The sequence below is a fragment of the Rhinoraja longicauda genome, chromosome 23 (assembly GCF_053455715.1).
Source record: "Rhinoraja longicauda isolate Sanriku21f chromosome 23, sRhiLon1.1, whole genome shotgun sequence".
Taxonomy (NCBI): domain Eukaryota; kingdom Metazoa; phylum Chordata; class Chondrichthyes; order Rajiformes; family Arhynchobatidae; genus Rhinoraja; species Rhinoraja longicauda.
The window spans coordinates 9,529,824-9,555,806 of NC_135975.1; the positions used below are offsets into that span (position 1 = coordinate 9,529,824).

The 25,983-nt window shown below is 41.1% G+C and overlaps 1 protein-coding gene across 1 annotated transcript in view; it reads left to right on the plus strand.

Moving 5' to 3' along the window:
• Positions 1-25,983, plus strand: part of snd1 (staphylococcal nuclease and tudor domain containing 1) — a 734,850-nt gene that overhangs the window by 55,870 nt on the left and 652,997 nt on the right. The window contains exon 10 of the mRNA XM_078419593.1: positions 10,480-10,593. Coding sequence (XP_078275719.1) covers positions 10,480-10,593 — 114 coding nt within the window. The remainder of the gene's footprint in view (positions 1-10,479; positions 10,594-25,983) is intronic.

Below are 25,983 nucleotides of genomic sequence, written 5' to 3' on the forward strand. Positions count from 1 at the left end.
CATAGGGAAGGGTACTGACATGGATAGAAAATTGGTTGACAGACAGAAAGCAAAGAGTGGGGATAAATGGGTCCCTTTCGGAATGGCAGGCAGTGACCAGTGGGGTACCGCAAGGTTCGGTGCTGGGCCCCCAGCTATTTACGATACACATTAATGACTTAGACGAAGGGATTAAAAGTACCATTAGCAAATTTGCAGATGATACTAAGCTGGGGGGTAGTGTGAATTGTGAGGAAGATGCAATAAGGCTGCAGGGTGACTTGGACAGGTTGTGTGAGTGGGCGGATACATGGCAGATGCAGTTTAATGTAGATAAGTGCGAGGTTATTCACTTTGGAAGTAAGAATAGAAAGGCAGATTATTATCTGAATGGTGTCAAGTTAGGAGGAGGGGGAGTTCAACGAGATCTGGGTGTCCTGGTGCATCTGTCAATGAAAGGAAGCATGCAGGTACAGCAGGCAGTGAAGAAAGCCAATGGAATGTTGGCCTTCATAACAAGAGGAGTTGAGTATAGGAGCAAAGAGGTCCTTCTACAGTTGTACCGGGCCCTGGTGAGACCGCACCTGGAGTACTGTGTACAGTTTTGGTCTCCAAATTTGAGGAAGGATATTCTTGCTATGGAGGGCGTGCAGCGTAGGTTCACTAGGTTAATTCCCGGAATGGCGGGACTGTCGTATGTTGAAAGGCTGGAGCGATTGGGCTTGTATACACTGGAATTTAGAAGGATGAGGGGGGATCTTATTGAAACATATAAGATATCATATATCTACAGCCGGAAACAGGCCTTTTCGGCCCTCCAAGTCCGTGCCGCCCAGTGATCCCCGTATATTAACACTATCCTACACCCACTAGGGACAATTTTTACATTTACCCAGCCAATTAACCTACATACCTGTACGTCTTTGGAGTGTGGGAGGAAACCGAAGATCTCGGAGAAAACCCACGCAGGTCACGGGGAGAACGTACAAACTCCTTACAGTGCAGCACCCGTAGTCAGGATCGAACCTGTGTCTCCGGCGCTGCATTCGCTGTAAAGCAGCAACTCTACCGCTGCGCTACCGTGCCGCCTGGGGATAATTAGGGGATTGGACACATTAGAGGCAGGAAACATGTTCCCAATGTTGGGGGAGTCCAGAACAAGGGGCCACAGTTTAAGAATAAGGGGTAGGCCATTTAGAACGGAGATGAGGAAGAACTTTTTCAGTCAGAGTGGTGAAGGTGTGGAATTCTCTGCCTCAGAAGGCAGTAGAGGCCAGTTCGTTGGATGCTTTCAAGAGAGAGCTGGATAGAGCTCTTAAGGATAGCGGAGTGAGGGGGTATGGGGAGAAGGCAGGAACGGGGTACTGATTGAGAGTGATCAGCCATGATCGCATTGAATGGCGGTGCTGGCTCGAAGGGCTGAATGGCCTACTCCTGCACCTATTGTCTATTGTCTATTGATATGGGCCAAGCACAGGAATATGGGGCATTAAGGTTAGGATGAATGTGTTGAGATGAAGGACTTGGTCTATGCTCTATGATTCCAACATTTGGGTTATAAGCTGCCATGTTCTGTTGAATTAGAATTTACCAAATTTTCATTTTTTGCTGACTTGGTAGACTCTTGGGGAAACTCTCTGGAGGCAAACCATGATTTGGAAGCATGAAAGGTTTTAGATGTTTTGCACAATTTGTCTTTGTTTATGCCATATAAATTGTGCTGTACTGAATTCCGTGATAGCCTCGAAGTTGTGTTGATGGGAGATCTATTGATATTTCATTATACATTGATGATTTTAGGTATTAAAGCTATCATGATATTCCATAAATCTAGCAAGGAATAATTGCTAATGCCATCCTGAAACATGAGAACATGGGAAAATAGGAGTAAGCCTCCCTACCTAGTCAATACCCAAATGACTGATTTGCACCAGGTTTCTTCACTAGGATATTGAGACCCCTTAGTATAGAGTATTGACTAGTATTGAGTATAGACTAGGTTTGAGTAAAGTGTAGGAAAGAACTGCAGATGCTGGTTTAAATCGTAGGTAGACACAAAATGCAGGAGTAACTCAGCGGGACAGGCAGCATCCCTAGAGAGAGGAATGGGTGAAGTTTTGGGTCGAGACCCTTCAGGTTTGAGTAAAGACTTAGTATTCAGTATAGACTTAGTATAAACCCCCTAAGGGGTCTCAATACCATGATCTTGCAAAAATGTATCAACCTTCCTGTTAAATACCTCGGTGATATAACCCTTAGAACCCTTTTGGGCAGAGAATTCTAGAGATTTGCTGGTATCTTCAAGAAGAAATATCTGCATTTGTTTTAAAAGACCACTCCCTTGCAGTCTTTTCTCATCTCTCCCATTGGTGGAAATATCTTGCATGTCCTCCTAGGACGTTCTATGGTTTCAAGGGCAGCACAGCTTTGCAGCTGGTAGAACTGCTGCCTCACAATACCAAAGACCTGGGTTCAATCCTGACCGCAGGTGCTGTCTGTGTGGAGCTTGGACGTTCTCCCTGTGACAGGTGGGTTTCTTCTGGGTGCTCCGGTTTACTCCCCTACTCCAGACATGTGGGTTTGTAGTTAATTGGCCTCAGTGAATTGCCTCAAATGTGTAGCAAATAGATGAGAAAGTAGGATAACATAGAACTAGTGGGAAGGGGTGATTGATGGTCACGGTGGGCCGAAGAGCCTGATTCCATGCTGTATCTCTAAACCAAACCAAGAGAGATCACTCCTTGTTTGTCTAAATTTCAAAGCTGTTCCTAACACACACACTCACTCACTCAGCCCATGAATTAGGCAAGTGAATGCTTCTGAACAGGTTCCAAAGTTAATATATCCTTTTTCTTTAACAAGACCAAATCTGTATGCAGTACTCTCAGTGTGGCCTTGCCAACAACCCGCAAAATTGTGACAATTCTATTTCTAAACTCCAACCCCTTTGCGACAAAGGTCAAAATGCAATTTGCCTCCCTAACTATTTGCTATAGCTGTAAGTTTACTTTTAAGAATCACGCATAAGAACATGTAGATTTCTGTATTTGATGCATTTCCTCAATTCCGCTCCATTTTGATTAAGGTCTGCTTTTTGATTCCACTTAGTGAAGTGCATGATCTCATGTTTTCCCATTAACTTCACTGATTAAACTGATTGATGACCTGAAGAGCTATTGCCTGAATTATTATTCTGCGTACCCTGTAGATTAATGGTTTAGCTTATTCGTTGAAGATTTGGTCAATTTGATGCTTCTCTCCTCTGAGAAGCCAAATGTTAAACCCAATGAACTCATAGCAACAAAATCTTCATGTTGATAATGAGCACAGAGGGCATATTCCACCTTACTCTCAAAGTTGGCTGCATTCGTTGACCTTGAATGTGGGCTTGTGTCTGAACTGTAAACAAAACAATCTTAATGGAGGGCCATTTGGTTCAACATCTATGTAAAGTAGAGACAATTTACCTATGCAGACACTATGGCCTTTTGGCTGCAGGCAAAAACCTGTAGGACATTCTTGACAGTAAGCCAAGCTGTAGTGTTGAGTTATGAGTTATGAGTACTGGATTTGACCTCGCCAACCCTCTCTTAACCGCACATTTAACATCATCTTCTGTAGATAGAAAGCTTGTCATGATCTGAGACCAGCATCTATGGAGTAACTCGACAAATGATACAAAGATTGGTTGTGTTGTAAATATCGAGGAGGATACCTTGAGGCTATAGAAAGATATTGATGAGCTGATCCGTTGGCAAACCAGTGGCAGATGGAATTTAACCTTGGGTACAAAGTGATGCATCTTGCAAAATCAAATAAGGGTATATCATACATGAGAAATGTTAGGGCCCTTGGAATGAAGAGGAGCAGAGGGACATGGATGTACAAGTCCATAGATCCTGAAGGTGGCTGCACAGGTTGGTCGGCTGATATAAAGGATGTTAATCGGCTGATTGAATACACGAGGAAGGAAGTTATGGTACAGATTCATAACACATTTGTGGGACCATATGTGGAATATTGTGTGCCGTTTTGGTTGCTATAAATATAGAAAGGATGTGATTGCTCTGGAGACGTTGCAGAGAAGATTCACCTGGATGTTTCTTGGGATGGAGTGTCTCATTTATGAGGAGAGCCTCAATAGGCTGGATTTGTTTTTTCTTGCTGTGGAGGGGTTTTGATAGAGGTACAAAATTATGAGGATGATAGGAAATATTTCCCCAGAGCAGAAGTATATATAACCAGAGGGCATAGATATATCAAAAGTGAGGTTTAGAGGGCATAAAAGGAAGAAATGGTTTCACCAGGAGGCTGGTTGGAATTAGGAAAGTACTGGCTGAAATAGTGGCGGATGCAGAGGCTCTCAACGTTTATGTGATATGCAGACTTGCACTTGAATCACTAAGGCATAGAAGGCTACAGCCCAGGTTCTGGTAAATGGATTAGTATAGATTGATATGGTTGGTAGGATGGGCTGAAGAGCCTGTTTCTGCTCTATAACTGATTCTGAGCTCCCACCATTTGCATCCATCTTCAAACAGTTTCAATTAAGATGAAAGCATGGATTATTGTTCTGAAACTTGCATCCACTATCTGGGTTGCTAACATGGGTTTCCATATCCTGTGCCCTGTAACTGGTGTACTCCACTATTGAATACTGTGGTCCATCGTGACCATATAAACCTTATTGAACTCTGCCATGTATGAGGACTACCAATGATGGTTTCTCATGCTGTTGAATTGCACCCTTTTTCACACCTATGAAAATCAGATTCTGTGCAAGTGGTAATCCTCAACTCCCATTCCATTAGATGCCATCTGGTACCTTTCACTCTGTCCTCGACGCTCGTTATTGCATGGCTCCGAGGAATACTTTCTGGTCCTTTAGTTCTTGCATCCATTTTAAACGGTGATAATGGACGAGTAAAACCTGGACCAAGATCACTGTCCATACCAAGGAACTTATTCAACTCTGGCTAGACTTGGAGGGTTCTAAACGGGATCCATGTGAGATATGGATATTGCCACATATCGGACACATAGCAAATTAGGCTCTCTTCCTGCAAATGTATATGGCAACTGGCACCAAATAATAAGCTGTGTGAATAAAGATCTCTAATACAACTGTCTGGTTGATAGATTTCAATTGTGTTGCCCCTGCTATACATGAAGAAAGCTAAAATCTTGATGAAAGGATGTACAGAATTGGCACTGGTTGTTCTGAACTTGTTTGAAATAGATACAATAAACAGCTTGGGTATTACTGCTTTGTTTGCTGGAAGAAATTATCTTTGGCTCAGAACAGCAGTGCTTGGACTCTTTATAAACATTCTCCATGTGTCCCGGTACACTTTGATGGCAAATGCAGTCTCTCTTTCTGTAGGGCTTTCTTCCCCCTCGGCAACTGGAACACTTGTGCAAATTTTTTTTTTTTTAAACTCCTGGACTTGATGATGAATTCCATCTAATGTCAGGTCTTTTCATTAGAATACATACACCTGATTGATTGCCATGCGTTACTTGAGTTTAAAACCCGTGGGTATCAAGTTGATTAGTTACTGTCAACAGAATAAAAAAAGAGAGTAATTTGCGGAGCGTCCCACTGGCAGTGAGCACCAGTTCCAATCTAATGTTGCTGTTGATGCAAGCTGCTGTGCAAACCAATTTATTGGGGAATTACTTTAGCTGGGTGTTGTTGATAATAGATTAGAAAGATCCAAGATCATGAGGGGTTACCTTTGAAATAATGTGGTTGGGGGTATTTCAAAGAAGTGGAGATTTTGCCATTTTACTTAGATCAACATTTTCAGATCAACTTCTTTTTTTTGTAATTTTGACACCATGTCAACCTCCACTTTCATTATTTGGTCTCAGAATATGCTGTTACTCAGATCAACAGTGATCTTTGAAAAGGTCTTTTTCCGCACATTTTCCATAATCTAAACAGTACTACGTTGCGCCGCCATTTTTTCCGATAAAATATCCTCCCCTGACATTATCCAGTTTAATTTTGAGTTGCACACTTCACATGTTTATTCTTGAGACACTGGTATTGCTGGCATTCCATTTATCACAACAACTTGAGAGGTGCTATCAAAATGGTCTTGATAGGCTGCCAAGTGTCTACTGCAACTGGTGCATAAGCTTAGATGATTGTTTTCCATTTGTGTCACACCTGTAACAACCTTTGTGGTGCCATTGAAAACAATAGCTGGAGAGGGTTGGAGTGAAGGAGGAACGAAAATGTATAAGGCTTACTAAAATGTCAATTTGAGAACAATATATCATTTTGGTTCTCATTATTAAAAGTATATTTGAACTTGGATGGAACTGAGGTGTACAGCTTTGCATACAATTCCTCAAGTACTGAGGCGGCTGATGCCTGCGTTTTTGCAAAACATGGACAGTGTTCAGACTCCGGGAAATGGGACTGGCAATGACCGGCTTAAATGGGACTGACCATTTTTATGATATTTAATTGTATTAACATGGGTGAATTTCCTCATACTAAAGATCCTGAAAGTTACCATTGGTAGAAACAGGATCCAACTTAACACAATGCTTAACACAGCTTTGCTCATTGCTTCCACCAATAGATTGCCATTGCTGCATTGTGTACTGGCTTGTAACATGTACTGTGGCACCCTGTGAATGCCATGTTGATGGTGTTCATCAATAACAGATGCCAGCAACTCCTATGCTTCAAGAATAAATGAAACACTGAAAGTGTAGAACTTCAAGGTTAAATAGGGTTGGGAAGAGAAGGGGGCATACATCATTAAAAATTTTGAAACCGTTTTCTCTAGATTCTGGAACATAAGGGGGAATTAAATTTCTGGAATCCGAGTAATTCACATTTATATATAAGTGAAGTGTTCTTGGCAAAAAGCCTCTGGAAATGGATTCAGGACATGCATATTGTGTTTTTGAATAAATTATGTGCCCAACTGGTACTTTGCTTCCTTAGTTCAGTTCGCGTGCAAGCTGTTTTCAAGAGTAATCAAAAACATTGAAGATTGCCACACCGATGGAAGGTCACCTAGCTGAAGTGTTAACACTTTCTCTAATCATTGATGCTGACCTGAATTTTAACAATATTTGGTTTTGAAGGAACATGCTTCATTTTGTCTACAAGTTGTTTCCTTTTCACTCATTCTTTCCCACCCAAACTCCACCCTTCCCAGACACTTTCCCTTGCAATCACAGGAGATGTAATGCCTGTACCTCTACTTACTCCCTTGCATTCAGGGTCCCTAGAAGCCTTTTCAGGTGAGACAGGTTCACATGCACATCCTCTAATCCCATGTACTGCATTTGGTACTCTTTACATTTGGCCTCCTTTACAGCTTCCTTTACATTGGCAAGACCAAGCGTAGACTAGGCAACTGTGTCGCCGAACACATGTGCGTGCTGGATCTCCTGGTTACTAACCATTTAACTCCTCTTCCCATTCCCATACTGACCTTTCTGTCCTGGGCCTCCTCCATTGCCCAAGTGAGTCCATACAAACTGGAGGAACAGCATCTCGTATTCCGCTCTAGTTACTTGCACCCAAATGGTATGAACAGTGGTTTCTTCCTTCCCCACCTGGATGCGCACCCAGTTCTCCCTTCCCATCCTGTCCTTTCCACCTATATCCATTCCTCTGACCACATTGTACTCTTCTTCTATTTCTGTTACTAATAGCGATGAATCTGATCTGGAGCAGAAGTTTTCTCATGAATTCAATGGAATCGGAATGATTAAATACGCCATTTCAAGATCTTAAGTTATATCTGTGAATGTAAATGTTTTCAAGTACATTATTTTCAGTTTAATTCTGCAAAAGGCCATTAAAAATCACAGGTACCTCATCATTGTTCCAAATTCGTATACTGGAAGAGTGATTTGAATTTGGTACAGGTCTGTCATTAATTAAATAGTGCTATGTATTTTGAGGCGATTGATTTGGAGTACTGGGCAAGCAGTTTCATGCTGCAGAATTCAAGTTAGTGACTTAAGAATAATTCATTGGAGTTACTATTCCAAACACTAAATGTATTTTTCAAAGCTTTCCTATCAGCAAATTTCCACTTTTTAAAATGTAAAATGCATTTGATAATATAGATTAGTTAATAACGGTAACCTTGGAAGTTCATTATGTATTTTTCCAACTTACATTGACAAGGTTTTCTGCATTTTAGGAAAATTGTGTAAATTGCTTCAGCCTTGACATACAAAGTGGACTTTCTTGCTTTGAAACATTTTGCTAATGGCTGAAAGAAATAATTGTTCAAGTTAAAGTGTTACATTAAATTCAAGTCAGTTATGAATTTTCCATGTTAAAAAACAATTCCTGTCATGAATGATGGTTTCTAACTTTTGCACTTCACTGTGCCTTTTTCTGCTGGGTTGTACAGTTCCATACTTGGTGTACACACAAAATGCTGGAGTAACTCAGCGGGACAGGCAGCATCTTGGAGAGAAGGAATGGGTGACGTTTCGGGTCGAGACCCTTCTTCAGACGCCTCAGTGAGCGTTAATTATTACAGAAAACCCTTGTTTTAACTGACCCCTTTATAAAGGATTTAGGTTATAGCGGGCAGACCTGCCAATAACACCCACCTTAGCTTCCCCGACAATTACAGCCCTGGCTTCAGAACCCTGGCTTGCAAGGTGGACCAGTGGGCCATTCTTCACCCACCATACAGTCCGATTGCCGCGGCTGTTGTGGCTCGCATTGTAGCCCATGGGGACAGCTTTCTTCAGATGGCTGCCACCGACAAGACACACTTGGTCACTGTGGGGCTCCCTCCCCTCTCACCAGCTGCTGTTTCTTCCTGTCACTTTGTGTATTCTCCCACTGCTGCCTCCTCCTCCTCCAGTTGTTTTACCCACACAGCTGCTCCATCACTGCCGCCGCCTCCTCCTGTTTCTCTGTCCACTCTGCCACTTCTCCCCTGGAGTCGTTGACATACTCCACCTTGGATGTCGGTGACTGCGGGGGAGGAAGAGGAGGCAGCAGCGGAGGGGATGATGTGACAGCCGAGAGGAAGAAGGGGAAGCAGGTGAAAGGGGAGGGAGCGTGACGGTGACCGAGCCTGTCCTTTCGGTGGCGGCGGCGGCCTGAAGAAAGCACTGTCGGCAGGGCAACATTGTGAACCGCCACAACATCTGCAGCAGCTGGTGAAGAATGGTTTGCTGGTGCAGACCAGTGGCATCAGCGCCTAGTTTTAAAGGGGACCAACATAAAGTACTGGACTAACTCAGCAGACTGAATCAGTTGGAAGAAGGGTCCTGATATCACCTGTCCATGTTCTCGAGACATGCTGCTTCATCTGCTGAATTACTCCAGCACTTTGCATCCTTTTGTGCATTAACCATCATCTGTAGTTCTAAGTTTCAACAGCATACAATAATAATACCTTACATGGTTATAGCAGACAATCGGCAATAACGGATAAACAAAGCTATGTTTATGACGTAAATGTGGGCTCAAGAAGCCTGCTATTAAATTTGATGAAGCGTCATTTACCTGAGATATTACCTTTAATGTTCACTCCACCGAAGCTGCCTACTGCTCAAAAGCACCACTGCTGTGTTTTGGATTTTAATTAAAGGTGTTTAATGTCTGCAGTTGTTTACACACTTGTCTATGCTTTACTGATTTGATTTGGGAGAGATGTTTGATATTCAGCAACAATAACAAGGGCGGCACGGTAGCGCAGCGGTAGAGTTGCTGCTTTACAGCGAATGCAGCGCCGGAGACTCAGGTTCGATCCTGACTACAGGTGCTGCACTGTAAGGAGTTTGTACGTTCTCCCCGTGACCTGTGTGGGTTTTCGCCGAGATCTTCGGTTTCCTCCCATACTCCAAAGACGTACAGGTATGTAGGTTAATTGGCTGGGTAAATATAAAAATTGTCCCTAGTGGGTGTAGGATAGTGTTAATGTACGGGGATCGCTGGGCGGTGCGGACTTGGTGGGCCGAAAAGGCCTGTTTCCGCGCTGTATATATATGATATGATATGATATGAATAGATCAAGAATTGATTTTTTTTCTATTTTGTTGGGTTTGACAGTTTCCAAAGGCTCTGAATAGCAATGGTTTATTAATGTTATGGTATTTTGTTTCCAATTCAAAAAGGTTAAGAAAAATTACATCTAATATCCAAGGGGACTTACATTTTGGTGGGTCTTCAATTTTATACTGGCAGAATTGTTCAGGCATGGATGTGTTGGGCTGCAGGACCTGATTCTGTGCTGTATGCCTCTGACTTTGAGCTGTATTTGGTAGCTGAAAAGCCAATCCAATGGACTATTTGATTCCAATTGGCTTTGGAAGTGTTAAATGTGTGTGGGACAATATTGTGCTTTCAACAGATTTGTTTTTCTTTACTTCAGTGTGAATAAGGGTAATTTGTGTAGGCATCAGCAATTTTGGAGTATATATCCTGACAATTGCAGTAAAATGATCAATTCTGTTGAAGTAATTCAATTGTTTATAACATTTTTGTTTCAGGTTATGCAGATTTTAAATGCAGATGCCATGGTGGCAAAGTTAAATTCGGGTGAACAGAAGACTCTTCATCTCTCCAGCATCCGACCTCCGAGGCTTGAAGGAGAGGTTAACCAGGTATAAAAATACAAAGTATAAAGGAAGTGGAAGTGTTGTGTTTTGGACAAAAGCGATAACAAAATAATTAAATCTTGAATGCTATCATACACTAATCCATGGAAAATGAATTTGATCCAAACCTGTTGCCATTGTTTATAAGGCACTGCATTTTGGAGAATAATGTAACAGTTGCGAATTGACATCTTCAAAAAAAAACTGATTCCCAGCATAGTGCAGTGGACTCTGCATATAACTCAGCTTGAAACATCTTGAGGCAGTTAATTTTTTGTCACTGCATCATATGGCTTGAAAACAGGCCTGGCGAATCTCTTCTGTACCCTCTGGTATCGTCACATTTTTCTTATAATATTGTTAGCAGATCTGCAGTCCACCACCAGAGGTCTGACTCTGGTTTTATAAAGCATCATCTCCCTGCCCTTTCTTTCAATTGCCGACTAATGAAGGCCAGTAAAGAAGCCTTCTTAAGCGCATTATCTATCTATGCTGCCACCCTCAAGGATCTTTTGGGCTTGTTACCAAGGTCCCTCTGCTCCTCAAAGGTTCACAGGGTCCCCACCATTCATGGTGTATTTCCTAGCCTCATTGGAACCATTTCATCAGCACATTGGTATCACCTCTAACCTAGACTACCCTCCACAATGTCAACAACCCCATGAATCTTCACGTCATCTTATAATTTACTGATCAAGCCTCTTATATGCACATCTAATTCATTCATATATATTACAAACAATAAGGGTCCCAGCACAATCCGTTTTAACACCACTGGTCACGGGCATCCAATTACAAAAATACCATCAGTGTCTGCCTCTTGTCCCCAAGCCAATATTGGATCTAATTCATCAACGTGCCCTGGATCCCATGAGCCCTAATCTTTTTGATTTATTGTTGCAGATCACTGCCCATATAACAGGGCACTTTCTGTACATTAGATGTATAAAAATATCAGGGATTGATTACTTGCTATTTCTTTACTCTCATATTTAAAAGTTAACAAATTGCAGCTCTTGTGAATATAATGCTAAATTGACATTTGGTTGTTTCATCAAACAATTCTGGCAGCATTATAGTTTCTCTTCTCTTCAAACTGTCTATTTTTAATTAAAGCATAAAATTTTGGATTAATCAATAGGTCAGGCAGCATCTTTGGTGACCATTGGGGTTAATATTTTGGCGGATGAGCTTTCATTCTGATGATGTATGTTGTTTTTATAGGACAATAGAAAATTCATGGCACCATTGTGTCAGTCTCACTCGTAAAAAAAAAAAGATACTCTGCCTAATCCCAGCTTCCATCATTAGATCTGCAGCTCTGCAGAAACAGCTCGCCAAGTATGTTAATCTTCATTTAATTTTTTTTTTTTAAACTAAAAATAAAATCAAACCATTTAATACCTGAAGAGATAATTCTAGTTTCTGGACTAAATATTTCAAGAAAGAAGATGAGCACTGAATTGATTTTGAAGTAGATTAGTGTTTTAGGTAATTTTGTCTAAATATCAATTGCGAGAATTTAATTGAATGATTCCGTTGTCTGTTTGGAACGTGGGAGTTTTAAACTTGCTTCATCTATTTTGTCTTTAAAATATATCAGTTTCTAGTTGCTAAAGCTTGCATATCGCAAATGAAGAGACAGAGCAGTATATTTAAAAAAGTACAGCATTTAACAGCAGCCGTCATGCTGTCAACTTTGTTAGTTAACATTTTTGTCATAACTTTGAATGTCACTCTACTTTACATTGCTTATGTTTATTAAATCTCCCAGTTGCTTCTTCAGGCATTTTTCTATCCCAGAAATATAGACCATGCAGTTCCAAATAATACAGTGCCCTCCATAATGTTTGGGACAAAGACCCATCATTTATTTATTTGCCTCTGTACTCCACAATTTGAGATTTGTAATAGAAAAAAATCACGTGGTTAATGTGCACACTATCAGATTTTATTAAAGGGTATTTTTATACATTTTTGTTTCACCATGTAATCATTACAGCAGTGTTTTATACATCGTCCCCCCCATTTCAAAGGAACCATAATGTTTGGGACACTTGGCTTCACAGGTGTTTGTAATTGCTCAGGTGTGTTTAATTGCCTCCTTAATGCAGGTATAAGAGAGCTCCCAGCACGTAGTCTTTCCTCCAGTCTTTCCATCACATTTGGAAACTTTTATTGCTGTTAATCAACATGAGGATCAAAGGTTGTGCCAATGAAAGTCATGGAAGCCATTATGACACTGAGAAACAAGAATAAAACTTAGAGACATAAGCCAGACCAGAGGCTTACCAAAATTAACTGTTTGGAACATCATTAAGAAGAACAAGAGCACTGGTGAGCTTACTAATCGCAAAGGGACTGGCAAGCCAAGGAAGACCTCCACAGCTGATTACAAAAAAATTCTCTCTATAATAAAGAAAAGTCCCCAATCACCTGTCCGACAGATGAGAAACACTCTTCAGGTGTCGGGTGTGGCTTTGTCAATGACCACTGTCCACAGAAGACTTCATGAACAGAAATTCAGAAGCTACACTGCAAGATGCAAACCACTGGTTAGCCGCAAAACTAGGATGGCCAGGTTACAGTTTGTGAAGAAATACTTAAAAGAGCAACCACAGTTCTGGAAAAGGGTCTTGTGGACAGATGAGACGAAGATTAATTTACATAAATGTAATGCATTATTATTATTATTATATCAGAATGATGGCAAGAGCAAAGTATGGAGGAGAGAAGGAACTGTCCAAGATCCAAAGCATACCACCTCATCTGTGAAACACGGTGGTGGGGGTGTTGTGGCCTGGGCATGTATGGCTGCTGAAGGTACTGGCTCACTTATCTTCATTGATGATACAACTGGTGATGGTAGTAGCATAATGATTTCTGAAGTGTATAGACACATCCTATCTGCTCAAGTTCAAACAAATGCCTCAAAACTCATTGGCCGACAGTTCATTCTACAGCAATACAATGATCCCAAACATACTGCTAAAGCAACAAAGGAGTTTTTCAAAGCTGAAAAATGGTAAATTCTTGAGTGGCCAAGTCAATCACCCGATCTGAACCCAATTGAGCATGCCTTTTATATGCTGAAGAGAAAACTGAAGGGGATTAGCCCCCAAAACAAGCATAAGCTAAAGATGGCTGCAATACAGGCCTGGCAGAGCATCACCAGAGAAGACACCGAGCAACTGGTGATGTCCATGAATCGTAGACTTCAAGCAGTCATTGCATGCAAAGAATATGCAGCAAAATACTAAACATGACAACTTTCATTTACATGACATTGTTGTGTCCCAAACATTATGGTGCCCTGAAATGGGGGGACTATGTATAAACACTGTTGTAATTTCTACATGGCGAAACCAAAATGTATAAAAATGGCCTTTATTAAAATCTAACAATGTGCACTTTAACCACATGTAATGTTTTTCTATTACAGATCTCAAATTGTGGAGTACAGGGGCAAATGAATAAATGATGGGTCATTGTCCTAAACATTATGGCAGATACTGTAGATTTGTAGCCATCCATTCATTCCTTAAAACTTTGAACTGTTAATACAATTAATGTTTGGCTTGTGGCGCTTGATTTTGGGCACTGTGTTAAAATTCTGACTAATGATATTGAGATACAGGGGTGAAGAAATTGCTGAATCTTGTAACTACAAGAGCCAAATTAACACCAGTAGTGATGGTCATTAATCTCTCTGCTACATTGGCGAGACATGTTAATTGAGCTTTCTGGTTTTGTTGGGTTCTGTAAATTTTCCAAGTCAGTGGTTCTGATGTTGTAATTGTCACTTGCTGCTTTAAAGGAAAATGTGGTACAATAAAGAATTTTAACAAGTTTTTGAGAGAATGAAAAGGGAAAAGTGGTGCAAGAATACTGACTCACCGGTTATATAAACTATATTGCTATGAATCTTCTATGGAGAAGATATGGTAACTGAGACTAGTTGGTGCACTTTGCTGTGAATGTGTTAAGTCTTCCTAAAGCCGTTTTGATAAACTTGGTATATTGGTCAATCGAGTGCCTTGTATTTCAAGTGGCATTGATCTTTTGTTTGAACGTTATTGGCCTGAAATGGTTACTTTGAGGTTGTCCTGCTGTTGAGGTTTTGCTTGTTCGTTGGCCAACTTCTGCTTCTTCAGTATGGTCACAACTGATTTCTGGCTGAGTTGGAATTGAAATAAAGTTAAAGATGTTATTTGACATTGGAATATATGGGTAGATATTAGAAACAAAATGAATGTCATTATTTTGCTGGGGTCTATTGCAAAGTCAATAGGAGAATGAGGAAGAAATATGTGGGTATGTAGGTTAATTGGCTGGGTAAATGTAAAAATTGTCCCTAGTGGGGTGTAGGATAGTGTTAATGTACGGGGATCGCTGGGCGGCACGGACTTGGAGTGCCGAAAAGGCCTGTTTCCGGCTGTATATATATGATATGATATATGTGGGCAATCATGGTAGAGATTTTATTTTAAAAATGGTCATTGCACTAGAGGATTTCAGTTTCCCCGCCAATGCTAAGAATGACCTTAGCCTTTAAAAGTTGGTGGGGGTTGAATTTTTGAGATGTATCCAGGAGAACCTCTTGACACAGTATGTCGATAGGTCAATGAGGAAAAGAGCATTACTGGACCCTGGCTCGGCAAATGTAACTGATTAAGTAGAGAGTGTCAGTGAGGATCATTTTGGTGATAGTGACCATCACTCATTGTAAAGTGGTTACAAAGAAGGGTGGGGTTGGACCAGTTGAACGGTATTAAATCAGGGGAATGCCAATTTGATTAACACAAGGGAGAACCTGGCAAATGTATGCTGGATGCTTCTCCTGGCAGGCGAGTCTGCATCAGTTCAAGGTTAGCATGTTCCTGTAGGTGAAAACCATGTGTCGCGAGTAGAGAAAACCTGGCTAGTCGAGGAATATTGAGGATTGAATAAAGAAAAAAGGAAGCAAATGACAGATACAGGGTACTAATGATGGAGGAGGCCTGTCATGAGGAAATGCTTTGGGAAAATTGGGAAGGCTAAGAGGGGTCATGCAAAATCACTGATATATCTGAAGGTGTTCTATAAGCCTTTCTATAAAAAGCAAGAGATTAACCAAGGGAAAGTGTAGGGGTCATGAGTAATAATGTAGGCAATCTGCATGGACCCAGAAGGTATAGGTGAGGTCTTAAAATGAATACTTTGGAGTACTGGAATACTTTGGAATACGCTGGAGTACTGCGTGCAGTTTTGTTTACCATTCCATTGGAAATGAGTGATAGCGCTGTAGACTGTAGAGGAGACTCACTAGGATTGACACAAAATGCTGGAGTAACTCAGCGGGACAGGCAGCATCTCTGGAGAGTCGGAATGGGTGACGTTTCGAGTCGAGACCATCTTCATTCTGAAAAGTTGCACAGGCTGCTCTTCCTCTCCTGCTCCTTAAAAGTTTTCAGGAGATCCTCCACACTGCTCCTGAAGGCCTAGTCACAGAATGCATGTAAGGAGCTAGTTACATTTCTAAATGAAAAGAGAATCAAAAAGTATGTTGAAAGAGAGGAATGGTATTGAGATAGCTGATCAGCCACGATAATGGAGAAAGGCAACCGGTTTGAAGTACTGAATGCTTGTCCACATCTATCTTTCTACCGTTAGACTCTTTAAAATAAAAGCTTTTTAACCAATTTTGCTAATGTTTTCACAATGATTTTGGGCTACTTTGTGCTCTTTGTCTCTCCCACCGCCCCCTTATGTCCTATTTATTAGTTTTTTTCTTTCCTCTCCTCACTCTTTCTCTGCCTGAAATAGTCAGATTAACCACTGTTTTCCAAAACATGGCCATCTCATAATTCAGTGCACTTATGTGTCAAACGAGCTTAATGTCCAGTAATTCAAAACTTGGAATTAAATGTCAGAAAGGTGCTGGAGTTAAAATTGAGGAGCTTTACAACTCCTAAGACTTGTGTAATTTTGAATTTGAAATAGATGCTGATGAATTTCAGGTTAGTTGAAAGAGACTTTTAAAGATTTAATTGGCGTATTTTCAATTACTGACATACTTTGCATTAGATTACCTTAACCTGAGATGGCAAGAGAAGTGCAATTTAATTTGGATTGGATTGTTAATTTAACCAAGAGCAGAGATGTCTTTTTTTTTTTGTGTGTGGGGAGAGGGGGAGGTTGGGGGGATACTAACAAATTAAAATGATGTCCAAATTGTCATAGACATTTGTCACCTTTAAACCACTTGTTCTGCAGTGAAGGTTATGGAAATATTTTATAAAGGTTGAAACAGAGTGAATGTATTTCTCCAGACTGAAGGATAAATAGCCAGAGGATGCAAATTTGTGATAGTCATTTAGGTATTCAAAATTCTTTTTCATGCACATTTCTGACATTGTGAGCATTGTATGAATAGGTGGTGGGAGTAGCTTTATATTGAATAGCTGAAAGGAACGTATTTAATACTAAAGAGTTGGGGGGGCAGGGGGTAGTGTGCAGTAGTGAGAGGGTAATGTGGGAGATGCAAGGAAGTAGAAATAACCCGAAAAGGACTAATTGAATAACTCATTCCAAAAGTTGGCACGATGAGCTGAAAAACCTAATTTGGGCTGTGTGATCCAGTATTGATTAGGGAAAAATAATTACATGTCTCTATGATTGTTTTTTGACTTGTAGCTGAAGCAGAAAAGGACTAATGATATTTTCACCTTCACTTGCTATTGCTTTTGCCTGAGGCATGTACATGACCATTTGTATATAATTTAAAGTTTTCTGAATAGATGAATATTTTAAAATACTTCAAGTAATATTAATGTTTGATGGAAGGAATCGGATGGAAGGAATCGGCACTTGTTCTTGGCCTAATCCATAATATGTTGAGAATTGCTTTTGGATTCTTTTATTTGAGGTTACAATCAGATCTGCCATGATATTAAATGATAGAGCAGGTGATACGCTGAGTGCCCTACATCTGCTCCCAATTTGTATGTTCATGAGCCCTGACCACCTTTAACTTGAGGGATAATCAGATTCATTGGAGAGCACTGTGATTAAGTGATCTCTCTCACAAAAGATGCTGGAGAAGAGAAGGAATCGAAGCAACATGTCCGTTTTCTGTTGACTCCCTCCGGATGGAACGGCTTTGGCTATCCGTTGGTTTATAGATTCTGATAACATAGATAGAGCTTTCAATATTCTTTCCTGCAGTTAGGTAAATAATTTATTTTGTACAAGCTTCTATTTTAAAAATGAGTTGCTGCATGACCTCAAGTTGTCCAACAAGTGAAATAGGAAGAAGGATTTGTATCTACATAGAATATTGCCAATGAAGCATTCCAGGACATTGCAAAAATAACAAATTTCTGAAATATAGTTATTATTGTTGAGAGGATAGTAGCTGGTTTATTTACTTCTGGGTCCAATACACAATGAAATAAATTATCCTATAAATCTGTTTGTTTGGTTGGTTAAGCAATGCCTACTTGCCATGATATGGAGAGAGACTACGTTTTAATTTAATCCTGATAATTACATGGGATATATTACATTCATCCGGGAGGGCAATTGGCATCTTTCTTTGACATCCTCATTTGAAAAATGACTCCCTTGCTATTGCATTTGATTGTGAAGATTGTGTTCATGTCCCAATTGAGAGTTGTGGATTTAACTTGCTTAATTAAAGGTAGGGTGAACCATCGACCCATAATTTTAGATTTGTTTACGAGTTTGAACTGATTGTATTATATCTATGTATAAATATCCATGTATATATCCACGTATATCTGAGGAAGGATATGCTGAGGAGGTTTACAAGAATGATTCCAGGAATGAGTGGGTTAGCATATGATGAACGCTTGTCAGCACTGGGCCTCTATTCGCTGGAGTCTAGAAGGTTGAGGGGGGACCTCATTGAAATTTGCAGAATAATGAAAGGCATAGATAGAGTGGATGTGGAAAGGATGTTTCCACTGGTGGGAGAGTCTAGGACCAGAGGTCACAGCCTCAGAGTTAAAGGCCGCTCTTTTAAAAAGGAGGCGAGGAGGATCTTTTTTAGTCAGATGGTAGTTAATCTGTGGAACTCATTGCCACAGAAGGCTGTGGAGGCCAAGTAGATGGATATTTTTAATGCAGAGATAGACAAATTCTTGATTAGAACGGGTGTCGAGGGTTATGGGGAGGCAGGAAAATGGGATTTGGAGGCAGAGATCAGCCATGATTGAATGGCAGAGGTCAGCCATGATTGAATAGCAGAATAGACTCGATGGTCCAAATGACCTAATTCTTCTCCTATAACTTGTGAACGTGAAATTTTATATATTTTGATAGCATGTAAAACAAAGGGTACACATAACTGATAAACCTAAACCCAAATAAACTGCAGTTAACAAAGTTATTTGGTTTGGGTTAGACTGAAGTAGGATATTATTTTCAGGCAGTCATTCTGAATTGTTTTGGTTTCACACTTGTATCTGAGTATGTAATGAGGCTTATGTGGGGAAATTCAGCCCTTCCACAAAGAGAGCAGCTGGTGCCAGGTGGGTAATTTTTGAACCAGTGCTACCCTGTTTATGCAAAGCTTTTATGAACTCCTGATGCAAGGCTTCCAGGTCCTCAATATCCTTTCAAATGCTCCTTTTCCACTTTGAGCAGCCTAAGCCAGGGACCACCGGGAGTTGGTAAGAATTCCCAAAGGATTTTTATAAGCATATCCTAAGACAATACGAAGATAGACACAAAAAGCTGGAGTAACTCAACAGTTCAGGCAGCATCTCTAGGGAAAAGGAATAGGTGACGTTTTGGGTCAAGACCCTTCTTCGGACACAGAATAATGTGTTGGTTTTTGTATCTGGTGTTTGTCAAGATATAAACATGTCTTGCCCAATGCAATTGACTGAGTATAAGTAGGGTCTTCAAGTGAGGAATGTTGGCCTGGGAAAGGATACTGCCATTAATTCTTAACACTTTGGCTGAATTGCCAGAATTGTACAGGTGCACTTAAAGGGCCTGTCCCACTTTAGGCAATTTTATGGTGACTGACAGTTCGCAGGGTGTTGCGGGCATGATCGTGAGGAGTCTTCCAATAATCGTAGTGGATCTCAGCACGTTGCTGAGAAATCATCCGGAGTTTCTTGGCGACAGCTGGCTTGTCGCCAGCTATCGTTGCTTATTGCGGGCGCTGTCGCCTGCTGTCCCCAGGTTTGCTAGGTTCTCTTAGATGCATTTAGAAGCACATTATATTAAAATAAGTAAAGTAATTTCAAAATACCATAAAATGCTTGTGTTTTACCAATTTATTTACCGTCAGGACATTTGACAGGTAGATTGGAGGTGACAGTTTGACGGTCAAGTAAGCGTGGGAATTTTCGTGATGTGTACGCCCATCAGCCATTACATTTAAAGTGGGCTCCCAACCCAGATATGCAACCCAGAAACCAGATATGCATCTCCCGTACATTTTCAAAGAATGCCCACACACTTTTCACAAAAATCCACTTAACCACTTAAAACATTTTTTTTTTAAATACAGCTATTAGTAAACTGGACGTAAATCCAGTTCATGCCTTGTTACAGTGATGCTTGGTTTTTAAGTAACCTATACAAGGTGTTATCGTTCAAAACTCTCAAGTACTTACCGACTTGTCAGTGATTTCAGCGAGAAGCATTGACAGCGTGGGAATTTTGCGATGTTTCCGAAGACGCTGTAATCTCGACCTGACTCGGCATTGTCGTGGTCATTGTTGTCGGGTAAAAGAAAAGCTCGGCGATCTGCTACGACTTTGACAGTCGCTGGCAGTCGCCTTAAAATCGCCAAAGTGGGACAGGCCCTTAAAGCAGTGATGTAATTCATCATCGTTGATTGCCTTTGCTTCAGTGGCGTCTGAAATGTGGGAAGAGGCACATGTTTTCTAGGATCTTGCCCTGTACCTCTTTTATAAGAGGACATAGTTGCCTCTTGGGGGCAGTTTGGTAAGAAGTTATGTCTTGCAGATTTTGCGTGTATGGCTCATCCTCAGCAGTGACTTTGGGTTCAGATTCCAGTGTGCTATTGCATAACACAGCTTGACTTTTGAGCTTCAAGTACCTTGGTTCTGGAGTGTAGTTTATCGTTGATTGTGAAGATTGGAACTTTTGAGGATGAGTTTGTTGGAGATGAGTTTTGAGATGCTGCATGGAAACGGGCCCCTCATCCCACCGTCCACAATAACCATCAATCGCCCGTTTACACTAATTGTATGTTATCCCACTTTCTCATCCGCTCCCCACACACTAAGGACAATTTACAGAGGCTGCAATCCCACTTGTCTTTGGAATGTGGGAAGAAACTGGAACATCTGGAGGAAACCCACGCGGTCACCGGGAGAACATGCAACACAGACGGCACCCAAGGCCAGGATCGAAACTGGATCTCTGGCTATGATCCGTTATAATGAGGGTTTACTGTAAACGGGCCATAGCGAAGGGAGTGGTGTCCGTTATTGCCGATGACTGTAGGTGATGGTAAATAGACAAAAGGGCACAAAGTACTGGAGTAATTCAGCAGGGTTGGAGATCAGGGATCGGTGATGTTGAAACCCTTTCTCAGACTGATTTCAGTCGACTGAGTTACTCCAGCACTTTGTGCCATTTCACTTTAAAGCTAGGTGTGGTTACCATGTGGCTCCCTCCCCTCTCATCTGCAGTTGCTTCCAAGTTGGAGCATGTCAGCAACTCCGGGGGAGGGGGAGGAGATGGAGATGGCGGCGGTAGGGCAAGGAGGGGAGGACTGAGTGACAGAGGCAGCAGTGGTGGAAGGGAGAATGGGTCGGCAAGGGGGAATGACAGCAAGAAACAGCAGCAGGTGAGAGGGGCTCGCTGGTGCACATTGCAAGTCAGAAGTGGGGTCAGAAGCTGGGGCTCTGAGAGATGGTGGAAGCTGGGAATGGGTCGGCAGGTTCATTCCGTTCACATTCAGTTTACATTTTATATTTGTTTTTTTAAGTTTCTGGCACTCCTTGGTGCTTTAGACACACTGGAGCGGTGTCATTAGTGAGCCAGGGGTGTATTGTTTCATTATCACGTGACCTCTGTTGGCCCAGAAAAATGTATAACCCAGAAAAGCTCTGGAACCAAGGGCGCCGAAATATCCGGGTTCAACCTATATCTATGTAGAGCATCAGTGCGGAGACAATCTGTTCAAGGTCTTGTTAATTTTGACTTGGGACTTTGCAACTGGCTGGCTGTGTTGGCAAAGCTAGATTGAGTTGGTTGCTGTGGGTTGAGGCACAGGAACTCCCCTCAAACACGGAATTGTGGCTGAACAGGTCGTCCACGTGTACCTTTGAGTGAATATTATAGTTTGTCAATCTGGATTTATTGTCAAGGAGACACAAGGAAGTACAGATACTGGAATCGTGAGCAAAGGTGTTGGAGGGACTCAGCGAGTCAGGCAGCGATCTGCTGAGGGACTGGACATTTTGTGTTGGAACCCTTCTTCAGAAGGATTGTCTGAAGAAGGGTCCCGAACTGAAATGCCACCCATTTATTGTTATGTTGCCCACACTGGAGATAATGACTTTTATTTGTATTGTTGGTGAAGAAGTCAGTCAAAGAGAGGCACTGCATGAAACTGGCCCTTTGGCCGATTGAATCCAAACCAACCATCATTAACACTCATCTTATATTGATCCCATTTTTTATTCTCCATTTTCTTTAACTCACCTGATTCTAGAACTGGCCTACACGGGTAAGGATAATTTACAGTGGTAGTTAATCTTTCAACCGGGTAAATGAAGGATCCCAATCCAAAACATCGACTGTCCACTTCCCTCTACAGATGCTGCTCAACCTGCTGAATTCTTCCAGCAGGTTGTCTATCGGTTCACTTAAATCTGCAGCTGACACTGGATCTAGGCAGATGACAAAATCATTACCAATGTACACAAAAGCTTTGACCTGGCCTCCAGTAGTCAGTACTTTAGACTATAGAGATAGCGCGGAAACAGGCCCTTCAGCCCACTGGGTCTGCGCCGACCAGCGAGCACCCCGTACGCTAGCACTATCCTACACATTAGGGACAATTTACAATTTTATCAAAGCCAATTAACCCACAAACAGTACATCTTTGGAGTGTGGGAGGATGCCAGAGAACCTGGAGAAAATCCACGTGGTCACGGAGAAGGTACAAACTCCGTGCAGACAGCACCCGTAGTCAGGATTGAACACGGGTCTTAGGCGCTGTCAGGTAACAACTCTACCGCTGCGCTACTGTGCCAGCTATATATATTTTTTTAAAGTTTATTATCTGTCTGAATGCTTGCATTTTTGATTTTGATTCTGCTTTGCCAGCGATTTTTGTGCCAAAGGCATTCCTAATGGATACAGCAAAAGACTAGATAAACAACTAAAGAAGGGAAGTAGGCAACCTTGTCTGTCTCCATATTTGAATGAAAAGCTTTATATTTCCTAGTTGTTAATTTGAACTGTGTAGGGCAGTGGTATCCAACTGCCTCATGCCTCAAATCCTTCCTGTTTGCAGTTTCTACACCTGATTGCAATTTAGCTAATCATCCAGGTTTATTGCAGATGCTGCACATTCTGTGCCATTCTTTGCAGACCATATTGTTACCGATCTGATTGCAAAGTTGGAGGTCAACCTCAGATCTACTTTACACATCAATTTGACCTGACACATGCTTATCCAAATCACAAAGGTCATAAATGTCAACCCATTCACATTTAGCAAATTCATGTTTTGCAGCAGAGTGAAAGGCAAGAAATGAAGAGCTTCCTAGTAATCGGCATGTTAAATTGCAAGAACCTTTATGTACATATGTTTTTTTTAGAAAATGGCATACTCCTATTAAATTGGAAAACCCATGTAATTTTTCGTAAATGAAATAACATTATGTGTCAGTGTTTGTTGGTTTGACAGCATTAAATGGAATTCTGTCTGGGTCAGATTCTACTGCTTTTAAATTTGAATATCATAATTGGAAAGCATCCCAACAAACTCATCAGGTGGAGGGAAATGTTAATATAAATTTGATAGAGATTAATCACATTCCATCTTTGGAATTGGGTAATGTTCAGATGCTGCTCGATGGCACATCTGAGCCCCTCATGGATCACTGTCTTTTAATTCACTATTCAACCTCAAATGTCATAACTCTACACTTTAACAGATATAGTATACTTTACGAGGGATGCTGCAAATCCATGTTTCACTTATCTGTGACAGTGACGATCTCTTGAGATTGTTCGCTCCAAATTAAAATTAGAGCTATCACAAGAGGTCACTGTGTTCAAACGGTCCGGAAAAATTAGGAAGAGGGAAAATAGGCGGTGCGCAGACCAGTTAGCTTCAGATCAGTTCCTCGGAAAATGCTAGCCATTAAATATGTGGCAATATCATTAGCCAAAGTCATCGTGATTGCGGGGAATGTGTTGTCCTGGATTGAAGACTGTTTATCACACAGAAGATAAAGATGGAATAAATCTACTGAAGGTCTGAAATGTCAGCTATCCATTTCCTCCAGGGATGCTGCCTGAGCCACTTGAGTTACTCCATCACTTTATTTCTTTTGTTTTGATGGAGAAATGAGGCCCGCAATTACTTAGTGATCATAGTTATAATGTGGAGGTGGGGGGGGGGGGGGGGGGGGTAGAGTGTAAGTTACCAATGTTTGCAGAGAATGTGAAAATAGGTGGGAGGGTATGCTACAATGAGGATAAATGCATGCTGAAACAGAACTTTTGAAAATGAACGAGTGGATAAAAACTTGGCAAATGGAGTTTAAAGTGAGAAATCATGCAGTTCTATAAGAGGACACACCAGGCAGATGGTATTTAAATGGAGATGGGTTGCAATTGAATAAACAAAAGATCCTAGCTGTGAAAAAGAAATAAATTCAGATGCTGATAATCGGAAAGCAAAACAAAAAAGGCTGGAATATCTCAGCAGGTTGAGTAACATCTGTGGAATGCAAAAGTTCTCATTTCAGGTTGAAACCCCTTCATTAGAACTGAGAAAATAAGTTAGTCTGGGTAGCAGAGAAGGTTGGGTAGGTTTGGGTAGGTAATAATTGGTACAGAAAATGTGTGTCGTAGGGTGGAATAATGTTGCAGTTAAGCTCTTTTATCTGTATGTGTTGCTCATGTTGTGAAGCGTGGGTGAAGTGTTCCCAGCATCCAGAACATACAAACTAAAGAAAAAAGAAGTGACAAACATAAATGGCCAGTTCAAATGCAAACAAAGAAAGAGCAAGTTATCTGAAATTGCAAAATTCAGTATTGAATCCTGCAGACTGCAAAATAGAGTAATTGAGCTATACAGCAGAGAACTGGCGCTTCAGACCATCTAGTCCATACCGTCCATGTTGGCATTCTGGGCTGGTCCCATTTGTTTGCATTTTACCCATATCTCTCTGAACCCTTCCTATCCAGCTGTACTGAACTGTGTCGTCCCCAGCTGAAAGATGAGCTGGTATTCCTTAACCTTACATCCTAGCTGATCTGTGATTCTGTCTGAATAATAAAACAATTTGCATTAAGGTGCAGCAAGTTAGGATGGCAAACAATATGTTGGTGAGGTCACACCTAGAATACTGGCCACAGTTTTGGTTCCTTATTTAAGAAAAGTAGACTAGCATAATAGGCAGTCCATAAAACATTCACAAGGCTAATTCCTGGGATGTGGGGATTTCCAATTAGGAACAACCAATGGAGTAAGATTTTTTTTTCACGATTGCTCTTCTTGTAATTTAAGCCTCACTGGGGGATTAAAAATATTCCATTGTGTTCAACGAAGAAAAAGATATGCAAGGCATTTACAGGCAAGATAACCTGACAATGGTGATTGCAAAGCTATTTTTAGATTACATCTAGGCAAATTGTCATGTGAAAATATGAGTTAATTAATGGCAGCCAGGACAAATTTAAATGTGACACGTGAACTTTGTAAAATCATTTGATTAAAAACTAACTGTGCACTTGTCAGAATTGAAACAGGTGGAATAAGGAGAGAATGGCAGCGTGAATGTAAAATTAGCTAAAGGATGAAGAAGGGAACAGTGGCAATAAGTTGTTTTTCCAGACTGGAGGGAGGTACATTCCTCCTGAGGGACAGGTGTGTAGGTGACTGCTGTTTCTGATATGTTAATGTCTATGCCTAACTTGAAGGATTGCAAATATCACTATGCTCGGACAAGAAATAAGCAATAAAAAGTCATGGTAAGAGCCATTGCAAAAATGCACTGGTCTTAAGGGAGCACAGGCCGTTGAGAGAATAAAAACTGCAGTGACTTTCAGTGCAGAGAAGTATGTCATTCACTTTGGTTGGAAGAATAAGTGGCCATTAAATTAGATCGTTTTAAAGTGGAAGCAGAAATAAGGATAACTTTGGGAAAGTGGACAGATGTG